Genomic DNA, 15,986 nt, shown 5'->3' on the forward strand with positions numbered 1-15,986 from the left:
AAATTAACACGGTTAGCTGGCCAAACTGCCAGCTCAATTAAGGGTTGCAATTGTCGGACAAAGCCAGTCCAAATCTCACTGTAACGACCGATTTCATCACATGCTATGATATTGCTAGTTTTGATCCTGAACTCGTACGATTTTACTTTTAAACTTCACTTCAAAATATCTCATACAATTAGAGTGACACACCTACATATTAGCACTTCACATTTTTCTTTTCCAGACGATGTGGGACATGTGTACCCATAACTCGCCAGTGTAGTAGCCTATCAGTGTCTCGCACTTGTCTACAGGGTCATCACAATCCACCCCCCTTGGAGGCTCGATGTCTCTGTCGGTACACTTTCGGCTGGGTCAGTTTCTAATACCATTTGTAACGACCCACTCTACCACATAGTATGATATTGTCCACTTTGGGCTGAGCCCGCACAGTTTTACTCTTAGGCTTTACTTGAAAAGGCCTCATACCAATTGGAGTAATACACTTACATATAAGCACTTCACCTTTTCCTTTCCCAGGCGATGTGAGATTGTGCACTCGTAACTCGTCAGTATGGTAGCCTGTCAGTGTCTCGCACTCGCCCACCCACGGCACACTCGCCCACAGGGCCATCACTTATATGTAGGTGTGTTACTCCAATTGGTATGCTGCTTTTTAGGGTAAAGTCCAAAAACAAAATCGTGCGCGCTCAGGTCCAAAACGGACAATATCATACCATGTGGTGGAGTGGGTCATTACACTCATAGTACCAATTAACTGATATATATATTGGACTTAGTACTCCAAGCATCAAAACACTATATATAGCTGTCTTATTTAGGAGTAGATCTAGGGAGAACACTCGGGAATGCATACATACATACATACATATGTATGTATATGCGTCATATATATATATATATTGATATTTATGGTCAATTGTTTTTTCAGGGCAATGGGAAGTTTTTAACAACCTATATTTGGTAGAGTAACGCTATTAAGAACGGACTTGGATCCTCTAAATTATCATAAGTTAAATTTTCTACATAATGACATGTGTCATTAAGATATATCTATGACCTATATTAAACCACATCAGTTAATTTTAAAAAACTTTACGAAAACGTAAACATCTCTCTCCTATAAGATTTTTCCACTTTTTCTCAAAAAAGATTGCTCCCTCACTCTCTTTTTGAAATAATTGTATTGGCTTAGATGAATAAGGTGATTTAATTAAAGAAACTTGAATAGTAGGTTTTAAATTTAATAGCATACAATGTCTGATTAGATGAATTTTGTAAAATTTAAGTTTTGAGCATAGTTTGCTATAATATCAACATAAAAGAGACGTTCTTCATTATTTAGTTATACTAAATATTTGGTTGGTAATAACTAGATGCATTTTTATGCAGATTTAGATTTAAACTGAAGTACAGTAATTAAGGCATTTTAAAGTTTTTCTATCTTAAAACAGTACAGTTTCCTAACTTTTATTAAATTAGCTGAAGTGATTTAATATAAGCCATAGATATATCTTAAATGACACGTGTCATTCTGTAAAAAAAATTCAACTTATGACAATTTAGAGGAATTTTAACTTAGAGGATCCAAGCCCATTGAGAAGACCCTCTCATGATAAGAGCAGTAAGTTCTTTATAGTTAATTACTTAATTAAAAGTTAAGAAGCACAAATATCAATAACGGAATCAGAAATTTGTTTTACTGGGGGCGATTTTAAACAATAATGAGAGCGTGAGTGAGAGAAAAAAAAAAAAAAAAAAATCAATGTAAGCAAATGATAAAATTATGGGGGAACTTAGATAATTATATAAGAGTTTTTAGGTAAAATAGAAAATTTTAAAATTTCAGTGGAGGCAAAGGATAAAGTTATGGGGGTATTTATATAATTACCTAAAATTTTTTAGGTAAACATAAAAAATTTTAGAATTCCAGTAGGGGCAAGTGCCCCCTTGGGGCCTCACATGGGTCTGTCCCTGACAATGTGGATACAAAATGATACGGGTATAGTGATACAACAAATAATAAATATATATAAAAAATTATATTTTTATATACATAATAAATTAATTTTGGTCATTTTTTTTTAATAGTATGAATTTAAATGTAATCATTAATATGTTCTATGTAAAAAAGTAATTAGACATAATATTTTAATATATATCATTACTTATTTTTTAATTAACTTACTATATATATCTCAATACTTCTTTTTAAAATAAATTTTTAATTTTTATTAACAAATATACTTTGATAACTATTATTGAAAAAAATATATTTTAATAATAAAAACTTATTGAAAACATGTTTTGTGGTATATGAAAAATATCATATACATGATCGAAGTATCTAAAAAGTATCAAATATGTATTAGAAATAAAAAACATATTTTAAAATTATGAATAAGTTAATAAAGTATCCAACACATATTCGAAGGTGTTGGTATTCAATACAAACAAGTTACCGGTATGTCACTTATGTAAAAGCATATTTGTTTCCAAAATCAAAAGACTAATTGAATGAATCATTTTAACATATTTAAAAAAAGAAAATGATAAGAGAACCGAAACAAACAACCAAATAAAAGATCGAATTTAACGTGGCTCAGCCACGTCAAATTATTTTCTAAAAAGATAACTCCTACCTTTTCCCTTCTCTCTCCTCTCTTCATCTAATTCTCGATTTTTCTTTTGTATTCAATCTTATCTTTGATTTTGGTTTTGTCTCTTTTTGATTTCGTAAAATTTAAGATAAAATAAAAAAAATTAAATTTCTTCATATTTTGCAAATACAGAATCACAAAACCAAAATAGAACAAAAAAAGAAAAAGAAAAAGAAAATAAAAGCTACAAATGTTATTTCTCTCCTTCAGATTTTGTATCCATAAAAATCAAATGGAAACTTTGAGAAAATTTATCCGTTTCTCTTCTCTGGATTAATAACAACTCTTGTGTGAATATTTACTTACTCAAAAAAAAAAAAATCTACATAGTTTTCATCTAGAATTGGAAAGATTTATTCTTGGAAGATTTATGAATAGAGAAAAGTAGGTGATCTTGAAAAAGGAGCGAGGATAAAGAATTTTGGATCTTGTCTCTAGAATACTTAATATATGTGTATATCAAAAGAGGAGATGTATAAGAAGAATTGGTGAAGAAGTAGAGATAGAGAGGAGAGAGAACGAAGAGGAAGAGAGAGAAAAAGGAAAAACTAGGAAAGAAAAGATCGATGATAAAGAGTTAGGTAATGAAATTATTTGACATGGATAAAGCCACATAAGATTCGATATTTATTTCGGTAGAAATGTTCGATTTCTCCATCACTACTCTTTAAAAAAATGTCTCTATTCAATGGTTAAGTACGAAAAACACCTGACTTTTGGTATGAGACAGTCCATTATTGCAAATTCACCACATTAATAAATTATGTCAGGGGATTTGTCTGAATTGATTGCAAGTTGTTTTCGGTTGGTGAGGTATTAATCTATAAGTTGGTCTTAGAAATGTCTTAATTCAAGTAAAACTTTTTTATTTGTTTTGTTATGGTAAAGAAATCAAGTTGCGTCGTTCTTTTCTAAATTACAAAACTATATCAATTTAATGCACGATGGTTTTTACATTTTTCTTTTCTAACATGGATAATAATTTGGGGTTGGGTAATCGGATAACTCCGACTAATTTATATGAATAAAAACTTACGTCATCATAATATAATTAATATCTTTAATATTATCATGATGTCATTAAAATTCTCCACGTCACAAAAAAATTAATCATTATTTATATAAAATTAGTCAATTTTATCATAATAAAATACACCTATTGATATAATTGTTGCTCTTCATTGCACAAGTCAAACTACTTTAATAGATTTTACTTCAATTGTTGTCGACACTCAAAATATCAATAATGTGTAACCTAATGAATTAATATTATAAGGTTCTAATTATGTGGACATTTTGTTCTTTGTTGCTTGCCCAGTAATGTTCGGGCTGAGGGAAATGCCCTCCTTTTCGTAATTACTCTTTTTATTTATGCGAATTACTTAATTATCAAAAAAAAAAAAAAATAATATGTTCAGAGGTTATCAGTATTCAGTTATATTCAAACAAAGCATTCTAAAATGAAAATGGTTTTGTATCCACAACAGCAGGTATGCTAGCTATGTGTGGGCATGATGCTATAGAATATCAATTGTAATTAATGTTGCATGTATGTATATTGTGCAAGTGGTTAATTGTATTTATATATATATATAAATATATATAACAAGTTGTTGCAATCGATCCCCTACATTACTCTGTGTGGATTAATGATAATTGGTCCCCTCATGAATTATGGATTAGTACCTGGTACATGCGCCATGTCATCCCCTAATACGTAATCTTCATATATGATAGCATTAGTTAGTGGGGTTAGAGGTAGGGAAATCGAACCTAAACCAATAGAATGGGGGCGACCCTCACCGCCACACCTATTATCTTCATATGATGAAAAATACTTTTTCTGAAAAATATGAGTAATTAGGTTTTGTTAAAATAATGAAAAGACAAATGTTTTTGAAAATTGAAATCAAAGATAAAAGACAACATTACAAGCCAAACTATTTTTAATTTCAGTCACGTTGTTTGGAAGCATCTAATGGCTTATTTTAAAATTAAAAAAAAAATAATTTAAAATTTAAACTAAATTTTATATAATTTTAAATCTAAAATACCAGCTCAATACTCTACTCGTCTATGTTTTTATAAATGACTCTGGAGCCAAGAATTTTGTGTAGCAGTTGTTACTTGTTGATATGGATGTTCCTTTTTTACTTTTATGTTGTATTTGGTGTACATGAATGGAATGAAACGCAAGTGGGAATGGAATGGAGAAAACCATTCTCATTTTATTATTTGGTTGTAAATATGAAATGTATAGGAATGAAATGATAATAACCATTCTAGTGTTTGGTTGGACCAATTTTAAATTTAAAATGGAATAAATTTCAAATTGAATTCTCCAAAATATCATTGTTAGTAAAAAATAAATTAAATTAACAAAATGACATTATTCTATATTTTTTAAAAAACAAATGGTGGTAGCGGCGGTGGTGGAAAATAGTAGTGGTGTAAGTGGTGGCAGTAGCAATGGTGGAAGGCAGTGGTGTTGGTGAAAGGCGGTGGCAATAGTGTGGCGGTGGTGGTGGAAGGAGATAGTGGTGTAGGTGACGGCGGTGATGGAAGGCAATGGAGGTGGCGGTGGTAGAAGGTGGTACCAATAGTGGTAGGTGTTAACGGTGGTAGTGATAGAAGATGGTGGAAGGCGATGACAGCAGTGGTGGTGGAAGGCGACGATGGTGGTGGAAGGAGGCAGTGGCGTGACCAGAAATTTCCTTCATTGGGGCAGTATTTAATAACAATTATATATAAAATTTTTACCAAAACAATATATGTAAAATTTAAAATATTGATTCATAATATTTCTATTCAGTACATTCACAATGATTTTTCACATTATTCATTGTTATTTCAAAATTTAATTCATTGAATTAAATATACTAAAAAAAAAAAATTATATTCAATGAATCAATAATAAGATATGAAAAAGAAAATAACACAGTTACCTAATTGTCCTAATATATCACATATGTAGAAAAAATAAAAATAAAAAATCATGATAACCAAATCTAACCTTATAAGTTATAACCAGATAATTAAATCCATCAAAAAAAATTTGATAGAGTTGAATCTGTGATTTCATTGATTTGGGCTGCAAATAAAAAAAAAAAAATTCTAAGTTTTATTTGCAGAATAATAATTAATAACACAATTACGTAAACTAAAATTTGAAAGAACAAAAGGTCCTAAAATTTTTTTGATAGTAATAACCAATAATTTTTTTAACTAAAATTATAATATCAAATAATAATTGTAAAATTTAGATGATAAAAAAAATATCAGATTACCTGTTTGCGGCTGCATTGAGTCTCTGTTTGGTAACTCGGCTTGCTTTGTTTGGATTGTGAAAAATGTTTGTAAACTGATGATGTAATAGAAACAATCTATTTGTTTGTGGTAAAGTCAAAAGTATAATACAATATCTTGATGATTTTTTTTTTTTTTTTTTTTGGAAAGTGAAAAAGAATATAATATTTTGAGAAAGTGAAAAAAATATCATAGTTTTTGGTTATATGTATATATATATATGCATTGTCAATTTTTAGAAGCTTTTGGTTATATATATATGGTATATATATGTGCATTGTCAAATTTTAGAGGGGACAATTATACCAATATAAAAAAAAATTTATATAAAATTTTAAAAAATTAAAAATTCAGTGGGGGCAACTGCCCTCACTTGTCCCTCTATGGCTATGCTACTGGAAGGAGGTGAAAGGCAGTGGCGGTGGCAATGCCAACGGTGGTGGTGGCAGAGGCGGCGGTGGTGTAAGGTTATGGCAGTGGAAGGCAGTAGCGGAGGTGAAAGGCGATAGCAATAATGGTGGTGGAAGGCGGTGGCTGTGGTGAAAGGCGACGGTGCTGGTGGTGGAAAGCAGTAATGGTGGTGAAAGCCGGTGGTAGTGGCGGTGATTACGACAAGGGAAGACAATGTAGGTGGTGAAAGACGGTGGTGGTAGTGGAAAGCGGTAGATGGTGGTGAAAGTTGGTGGTGGGGGCGGTGGTGGAAGGCGATGATGGTGAAAGGCCGAGGTGGTTGTGGTGGAAGATGGTGGTGATTTTTGCACTTGGACCATGAGAGTTTTTTGGGAAGTTGACTTTTTTAAAAAAATTACTTGGGAATGGAATGACCATTCTATAAATTAAGTTGTAGAATGAATTTTCATTCTCAAGAATGAATCAATGGAATGGCCATTCCATAGGTTAAGTTGCGGAATGAATTTTTTTTCCAAAAATGGATTTTCCTATAGAATGGCCATTCCCACTTTAAATTGCATACCAAACAAAAGTATGGTTGTAATTGGCATTCCATTCCATTTATGTACACCAAACGAAACATTACTCTTTTTTACTGTGATAACATAATTGTCTTTCAAATTGCATATAACACTATATTTTATAAGTCTACCAAGATCATTGAGATTGACTGTCACTTCATGTACCACTATCTTCAGCTTAGCATTTTTTTTTTGGGGGGGGGGGGGGGGGGGGGGGGGGATTTAAAGAGGTAAATTAGTCTTTCCATTAACATTTAGTTAGTAGACTTATTAAAGATTCATTTATAAAAACATTGTAGTTTTTACTCAACGTAGCCAGGTGTTACAAGTGGGGACTTGTCTCAAATTGGACCCGAAGGGAAAAATGGATGGGTATATATGAGTTGAGTGTTAGAAGGGGGGGGGGGGGGGGAGTAAACTTATTAAGGATTCATTTATAAAAACATTGTAATTTTTACTTGGGTAACTTAGTTTTTCCATTAACATTTAGTTAGTAAACTTATTAAGGATTCATTTATAAAAACATTGTAATTTTTACTTGGTGTAGCCAGGTGTTACAAGTGGGGACTTGTCCCACATCGGATCCAAAGGGAAAAGTGGATTTGTATATATGAGTTGAGTGTTAGTCCCACCTAACAACTTAAGATTTTGGGTCAGATCACGAAGCATCCAACCCGTTACAGTTGGTATCATAGTTAGACTTAAACTTTAATCTGATGCCACGCCAAGCGGCCGGCTAGAATGTGTCCGGGTGCGCCACCCCGGTAGGCAGGGTGGTCCAACTGCAACGATGGCGGTTGCGAGTTGGGATGACCCGACCACAATAAGGGCAGTTACGAGTTCAGGTGGGGGAGAATGTTACAAGTGGGGACTTGTCCCACATTAGACCTGGATGGAAAAGTGGATGGGTATATATGTGTTGGGTGTTAACCCCACCTAATAGCTTAAACTTTTGGATCGGATCGCAAGGCACCCACCCGTTACACTAGGACACGTTATTAAAAAGAATACTTTTTTTTTTTTTTTTTCAAAGCTAACGGTGTAGTAAGATAACAAGTCAAAAAAGAAAAGTTTAGTGACATTACAATAATATATCAAAATTCATATAGTATTTTAATAATTCCAAAAATAATTGTTGTAAAAAAATTAGAAACAAAATACGAATATTAAAGGTCCTTTTGGTAACAGTTCTATTTTACATTTTTTATTTCATATGGAGCTGAAACAATAACCTTTTTTTTTTTTTTTTTTTTGTGATTTATTCGGTAACAAAAAATTGTTTGGTGACTAATTTGTTGCACAAGATTTTATTAAAAAAAATGTTTGAATTGTTTTTAAAAATGGTATTTACATTATATTGGTTTTTTTCTTTTTTTTCTTTTTCAAAGGCATATTACATAAAACCCCCTCTGCTTTCACTTTAATGATGTGTATTTTTAATTTTTTTTTTCTTAAAATTCTGTTTTTAAAAAGTTTAAAAAGAAAAAATAAAAAAATATTTTAATTTTTATTAAAGGTCATTTGTGTTATTATAACATTACTTTGCAAGAAATCAGATACTTAAGGGAGTTTTATGTCGATTTTCTTTGTTCAGGGGATTTCTTGCCAAAAATTAAAAGTAGTGGGGTGTTTTATGCAATTTTCCTAAAAAAATTTCATTATAATTGTTCAACTACAATAACAAAAACAAGTGAAAAAAAATAAACCCAAAGAAAAAAATAAAAAGGAAAAAATTATGAAACAACCTTGAAGGGAAAAAAAAAAAAAAAAGAGTTTGATTGAACAAAGGGAATGGAATTTTCTTTTGGAGAGAATAAAAAATAATAATAAATTTTGAAGAAAAAGAGTAAGAAAGATAAAATTAGAGTTTTATTTTATTATTTATTTATTTGAGGTGCGTGAAAAAACTAAGTAGTTAATTTTTTTTTTAATTATTTTGAGATGGGAGAAAAGTAAAGTGGTTAAATACAGAGAACTTATAAGTTATATTATTATTATTATTATTATTATTATTTTGGTACAAGTCGATTTAGTGCAATATTTCAGCCAATCAATTTAAAAATATATATTTGGAATTCTTGCCTTAAGTCTCCATGTTATATAACTTGGTTGTCGGGCACATAGCACAAGGTCAAACTATTTCAATAATAATAATAATAATTGATTTATTTATTTATTTATTTTCAAGGAAAGTTGATAGTTAGTAGAGATAGAGGAAAAGAATTTGATCAAGAAAAGTAGGATAAAGTGTCCTTAAGATCTAATTTTTTATCACTCAAACAAAATCACCACACCTCACGAATACGAATACACTTATTCAAAGAGTATCAACATGTCTAAACCAATATTATAAGAGTTTAACCTTGCGGTGACCAATATTTTGAGAGGTTATGTACTACCCTTATCAGTCATATTCAAGAAATGCATCCCAGAACGAAAATGGTTGTATTGTCCACAACTGCAGGAACATCAAGTTGAATACTGTGCACAGTAATTAATGTTGCGCATCTATTATGCAAATGGTTATGTGTTGTTATTGTCCATTGTCCACAAAGTTGTTCTAATGGTTGCATTGTCAACACAAATAAATTATACTTGTCACATAAGTAAAGAAATGAAATAAAATTAACATATTTATTTATATATGTGTGATTATAATTGTCTGGAATATTTTAGTACCGGAATATGTAATTTCTGGACATAAGTTATTATAATTCCTTGCCTTACTAGCCTCTGGTTGACGATTGGTCCCTATAGGATTTATGGATCCGCACCTATTAACATGGGCCACGTCGCAATCAACTAGTTCTCTCATCCACTAGGAGATGGTCTTCACGTGATGAACAATACTTAAGTCAAAATATGAAAATAGTTAGGTTTGTCACAATAATAAAACAACATATGTTTCTTACATTTTTAAAAATTGAAATGAAATAACCAGCCAACCTATTTTTCATTCATATGCCTCCGGGCCGCGTCACTTGAGCTCAACATTAGGATAGTTTACCCAAGACTCCTAATGAAGTAGTTGGAAGTTATGAATTGTTTTTTAGCATGCATGAATGGGTCTTTACTTTGTGATCATAGTCAGCAAAGTAGGTGCTGTCAAAATCATCAATCACCATCGAACAAGGTAAATCATGATTCTGACACTAATTGACGTAAGGAAAGTTATGAAATGTTCAGAAAAAATAAGGGTAATTTTAAATCTACAAAATTAAAGAAATTTGCAGATAATTCTAATATATTAGTGACAAATTGAATTAGCAATATACTTTGGAGTTCATGTATTTATATATATATATACGTGCATACATGCATATATATCCTACTACTCTTAACAAGAGTCTGAACTGTATTTATTAGCTCAAAATTGAGATAGTAAAACATCTATATATATGTATATATATAACCTTGTCTAGGTCATTACAATTTAGTGGTCCATAAAAAGAATGTATAGTTTTAATGAAGAGGACAACTCATTCAGGGAAAAAAAGAAAAAAAAAAAAAGACAGCTCTACTTCTTTAGAGCACATTACTTTATCACTGTACTTCTTCTAATTATAGTATTTATTCAACATCGGTTTTGATGTGAATTCAATATCAATTATTCTCTTCTATTACTTTATGAGCTGTGATACTCACAAAAAAAATTGTCTAATTGCCAGTAAGTTTAACTAGTCACTGCAAATATTCAGTACAAAAATCATATATATATTTTTATTTTATTTTCGCATATAAACGTACACACGTTTTTTCTAAGAAAATTAAAAAACTCAATGTATCACTCTATACTATTATGGAAAAACAATCATAAATGCTAAACCTAACACATCCGAATGCTCTGGTTTATTTAAAGAGATCAGAGTAGTTAACTAAGCTCACACTTCAGAAACAAAATCCTTCTTACACTCTGAAACTCAGTTTCTCTTAAGCTGGTTCCATAATTAGTACTGGTTCCATAATGAGGGTGACATTTATTATGGTGATCATAATCTTATTGTCCATGAACCCATTGCTGCAGGTCCGAGCTGCCATTGACATTCGTCGGGTGAGGCGGTTTGCAGCGAAGAATAACGTGACATGTGTCCTTGTGTTTGGAGATTCGAGCGTTGATCCGGGCAATAACAACCATCTCCCATTGGCACCTAAATGCAACTTCCCACCCTATGGGAAGGATTTCTTCAACGGCCGTGCTACCGGAAGGTTTAGTAATGGCAGACTTGCCACAGACTTCATTGGTAAAACTTATATATATTTGTCTTTCTATATATATATATATTTTGTTTTGGAATGTTAATATTATTGACGCATTTTATAGCTAGCTCTGCAGATTGCATAAAGATACTAAAAATATATTTGTTTGGATTTGTTTTAGGAGTAATAATATTATTGACACATTTCGGATTTGTTTGAAAATATATATATATATATATTTTAAGTAAATGGACAGCTGTACAAACTCACCTCTTTAAAGTATGAGTGTGTGATTTTGTTAAACCTTAAAAATATATACAAAAAAAAAAAAAAAAAATCTTTTTTCTTGTTTTAGTAGACAGTTCACAGTACGAACCCCCAAGAATGTTGGGTTTGAAGCAAATTAAAGAATTTTATTTATTATTATGATGATGGTGTTCCAAGTTTTTAGAGCACGCCAATGCATGCAGCTGACAATTACCAAAAAAAAAATAAATATATATAGGAAGACAAATATATATAAAGTCCTATTTTTTATTAAAGGAAGGTCGAGGTTAAAGTCTCTAGGGAGACGTGTGAATACCACCAACTAAGAAAAATAAAATTACCAAAAATATTCACAAGAGTAGTTGCAAAGGCTTTGAACTCTCAACACGTGAAGTGACCATTTTGCTATTACACTGTCCTTGCAGATCATAGTTGTTGGATAAGCTATTTAGGGTTTGTTTGGTTCAATTTTTTAAAAACAATCTTTAAAAATTTAAAATCAAAAAATTATTTTCAGAGATCTAGATTTGTTTGATTTGTAACTATAGAAATAGTTTTGTGTTCTCAGAAAACTGAAAAAAGAAAACTGTACAAAAAATTTTGGTTCAGTTTTCTAAAAACTCTTTTATGAAAACTCAGTTATAAAAACACCTATTTTTAAATAACCGTTTTTTATAATTATCTGAAAACTGTTATCTGTTTTTTGAGTTTCTGAAAACTGTTTTCAAAATTACAAACCAAGCATGCCCTTATTTTCCTTGGAGCTTTATTATTATTTTTAAATTGAGTTTTTGGAAAATAATTTCTGGAACTGTCAACTAAATAATTTTTTTTTTTTAATTTTAAAAAATGGGAAACCAAATCAAACAGACCTTTAGATACTTCGAAATTAGTTTTCAAGAATTCTAAAAATGGAAAACTGTTGTAAAAACTGCAAAAATTGATATATTCTTTAAAATCATACATTTTTTTTAACATAGTTTTAGATGATGGTATTTGGAAATACTTCAACCAACGGATTTTCAAGTTGTATGTTTTCAGTTTTTTCATTCTATGAAATTATTAATATGCTCAGAAGACATACACTTAATGCATTAAGCAAATTATTAATATGAAAAGCAATTGGATTTTTTAATCGATCTCTCCCTCCAGATACAGTTGTGACTTGTGAGGGCTCTCTCTCTCTAAAGTGTATCACTCATATATGTGTGTATTATGGAGTACAGTGTACATACAACTAAGTTGGAAAAAGAAAAATTTATGCAAAGGGCAATTTGGGAAGTTAAAACAAATTTATTTCCAAAAATGGGAGTGGACTTATATTTTGGTGTGTATTATGGAGTACAGTGTACAACTAAGCTGGAAAAAGAAAAATTTATGCAAAGGGCAATTTGGGAAGTTAAAACAAATTTATTTCCAAAAATGGGAGTGGACTTATATTTTGGAGTATCCTGAAAAGGAAATGCGGACGACTGAGACAGTAATATACGGGGCGCTTATATATATATATATATGATGTCAAGATTGTTAATGTGATTAGAATAACATCAATCCCCACCACTCATAGATTAATCGAAATTGTCAAACTTTCAAACTCTAAATTATTATCCTTCTTGTTATAAGAATTGTATTCTATCCATCTTTGTCCACTAATATTATTTAGCAATAGAGCAAAATTACTCCAACGGGCAGTGCCCTACTGTGTTAGATTTTTACTTTTTAAAGAAATGTCAAGAATTTAAGCCTTAATGAAGACATGCACATGTACTAACTAAAAATATATATATATTTTACTCCAACCAAAACATATAAAATTATGCATATATTTGTATATATAATAAATATATACTGCGTATATGTGTGTGTCCCTAATAGATTTTGCAAGGAATATATATATATATATATCATTTGTTATGCAACTTAATTAAATAAATAACTTTCTAATTAATGCTTTTTAATATAATTGTTGCCCCGTTTTACTTTTTCCTTGTAGCCAACACATTAGGTTTTAAAGAAACAATTCCAGGCTTTCTCGACCCAAATTTGAAGAAGGAAGATCTGGTTAATGGCGTTAGTTTCGCATCAGGTGGTGCTGGCTACGATGGCTACACCACCAATCTTTCAGTAAGTTCTCCAATTAAACCTCTCACAACCTTGAGTAGGTTTGCAAAAAGTCCATATATCGGTATATAGCATCATCGTCATTATGCTCGGTGTAGATAATTTTTTTACACACCGGTGAGCAATCTTATAAGAAATGATCACTTAGTCATCAATATGTAATTAATTTATACTTGAATTATATCTAACCGGTGTATATAAATTTCTTACACACCCTTGAATCTTTCACACTGGTGAATACTCTTGAATATGATTGTTATGTTTTTTTATTTATTTTTATTTTTTTATTTAATTACCTTTTTTACACTTAGATCAAACCGATCAGTTAATATATTCTATGTGAATAAATTTTTTACTCACTGATGTGTAAGATTCATTTTTATGTATACGCATGCTCATATGTTTATTGACGGTTTTAAACTTTATCCCATTTAAGAATTATATATATTTATATGGTCTCTCCAAAGTGTCATAAATGGTAAGGAGATAGCTTTTTACCCAAAAAAAAAAAAAAAGAAAATCATATTTTATATTCATATATACAAGTATAATATGTGATTTGAAAGCAGAGGAGATACCGGCCACTTGGCTAAGTGGTCTATTACTTCATTTATAAGAATTATACACACACATATATATATATATATATATCACTATTATTATGATTCATCGTATTGTTCTATTGTTCTATACGCGACGCTTTTTTAAGTTTAATATGCAATTGGTATCTGTCAATTTATATTAATTCTATCCGAATTCGTTACACTGCGATCATGACCGTGAATAATCGTGATCCATACTGCGAACCATGATATATATCAATATATATTAGTAACATAGTTTTCTTAATTAATCTATATTGATTTGATGAACCTGCAGAACGCAATACCTTTGACCAAGCAACTGGAGTATTTCAAGCATTACAAGGTACAGTTGAGACAAGTGGTGGGAGAGAAGAAAGCTGAAGAAATAACCAGCAATGCCCTATTTGTTCTCAGTATGGGCACCAATGATTTCCTCAAAAACTATTACCTTGATTCCTTTCGCTCCGACCAATTCACCATTGAACAGTACCAGAATTATCTCATCTCTCGCATGTCTCGTGCCATCAAGGTCCCCTCTCTCTCTCTCTCTCTCTCTCTCTCTCACACACACACACACACACACAATTTTTTTTCTTTCTTTTCCATAATAAAAATTAGAGTTATATGTGCATAAGTTGTATCCCTTTTTGGTCACAGGGAATGTATCGTCTAGGAGTAAGGAGATTGGTTGTCGTGGGGCTACCGCCATTCGGATGTTCACCACTTGTCAAAACCCTAAAGGATGAGACCATCTGTGATGAGAGTTACAACAAAGTTGCCCTCTCATTCAATTCCAAGTTAAAAGCAAAGATGGCCGCTCTGAAAAACATCAGAAATTGCTATATAGATATATACAGTATCATAGAGAGTGCAATACAAAACCCCGGGAAATATGGTTAGTATAATTCAGTAATTTTTATTTCTCTTCGTTTGAACTGAATTTTCTCTAATTTCAATTTCAAAGTATAAAATCATCGACCAAATAAAATTTTGAACTTCTTAATAGGCAAATTTTTGAAAATTGAATCGAGTAATGCCATGTCTATTTCGGAGGTTGGTTCAACAGGATTGACTGTAGTTTTTGTTTGATTGTCAGGTTTCTCAGAAACTAAAAAGGGGTGTTGTGGAACTGGAACTATAGAATACGCGGATTCATGCCGGGGTTTGAATACATGCACTGATCGTACAAAATACGTATTCTGGGATGCAGTTCATTTGACAGAAAGCATTTATAAAATCATTGCTGAGGAGGCTATTGAAGCAGTACTTAATACTCAGCCATAGTGCATGTATTTCTCTCTATATATATGATTCATGTGTGTGATTCCCCCTAAAAAATATGTGTGCGCCTGGGCAATCTTTCTAGCTAGTTGTGTTTCTTTTTGTACCATGCTTGAAAATGTTGGCTAGAATAAAAGATGTGATCATGTTTGAGTGCATGCACTTTTAATTCACTGCCTTTTCCTTAATCTCATGTATTTATATTTGAAATTCAAACATTGTCAAATGAATTAATCTATATTAAGGAAGAAAATTTTGTGCTTATGTCTTGACACAGAAACATTATTAACTTATATTACTGCAAATGTTGCATACTACTTTAATTCTTTGAGCAACCACAATCTGGTAAAAGTGCATCAATTTATTAAAGTGGTACAACTTCATACCATTGTAATGTATATATTTAGGCACAATTTTGTAGCAATCAAGTTCGAATTCGTGAAGAATTGACCTCCGGGAGACAGTACTAGAATGACCTTACTATTGTGCCAAGACCAACAATCCTAATACCTTCCATCATAAAAAAATAAGCCATAAGCAACAATTAGACTTAGATCAGTATGTACGCACTCGTTGTTGGGATTTATATACCCTGG

The 15,986-nt window shown here is 31.2% G+C and overlaps 2 protein-coding genes across 2 annotated transcripts; one reads left to right on the forward strand and one right to left on the reverse strand.

Annotated features, from left to right (window-relative positions):
- Positions 1-6,361: 6,361 nt before the first annotated feature.
- Positions 6,362-6,739, reverse strand: LOC132276985 (formin-like protein 14). The gene has a single exon (XM_059778666.1). It carries the CDS (start codon positions 6,737-6,739, stop codon positions 6,362-6,364), a length of 378 nt encoding a protein of 125 aa, XP_059634649.1.
- A 4,078-nt stretch (positions 6,740-10,817) lies between these two features.
- LOC132304960 (GDSL esterase/lipase At5g45950-like) lies at positions 10,818-15,654 on the forward strand. The gene is made up of 5 exons (XM_059802656.1): positions 10,818-11,181; positions 13,398-13,528; positions 14,405-14,638; positions 14,767-15,004; positions 15,206-15,654. The coding sequence occupies exons 1-5, from the start codon at positions 10,905-10,907 to the stop codon at positions 15,391-15,393; spliced, it is 1,068 nt and encodes a 355-aa protein (XP_059658639.1). The 5' UTR covers positions 10,818-10,904; the 3' UTR covers positions 15,394-15,654.
- Positions 15,655-15,986: the final 332 nt, after the last annotated feature.

This window comes from Cornus florida, unplaced genomic scaffold (assembly GCF_030987335.1).
Source record: "Cornus florida cultivar Cherokee Brave unplaced genomic scaffold, ASM3098733v1 CherokeeBrave_3.0.0_Hap2_Chr01, whole genome shotgun sequence".
NCBI classification, from domain to species: Eukaryota; Viridiplantae; Streptophyta; class Magnoliopsida; order Cornales; family Cornaceae; genus Cornus; species Cornus florida.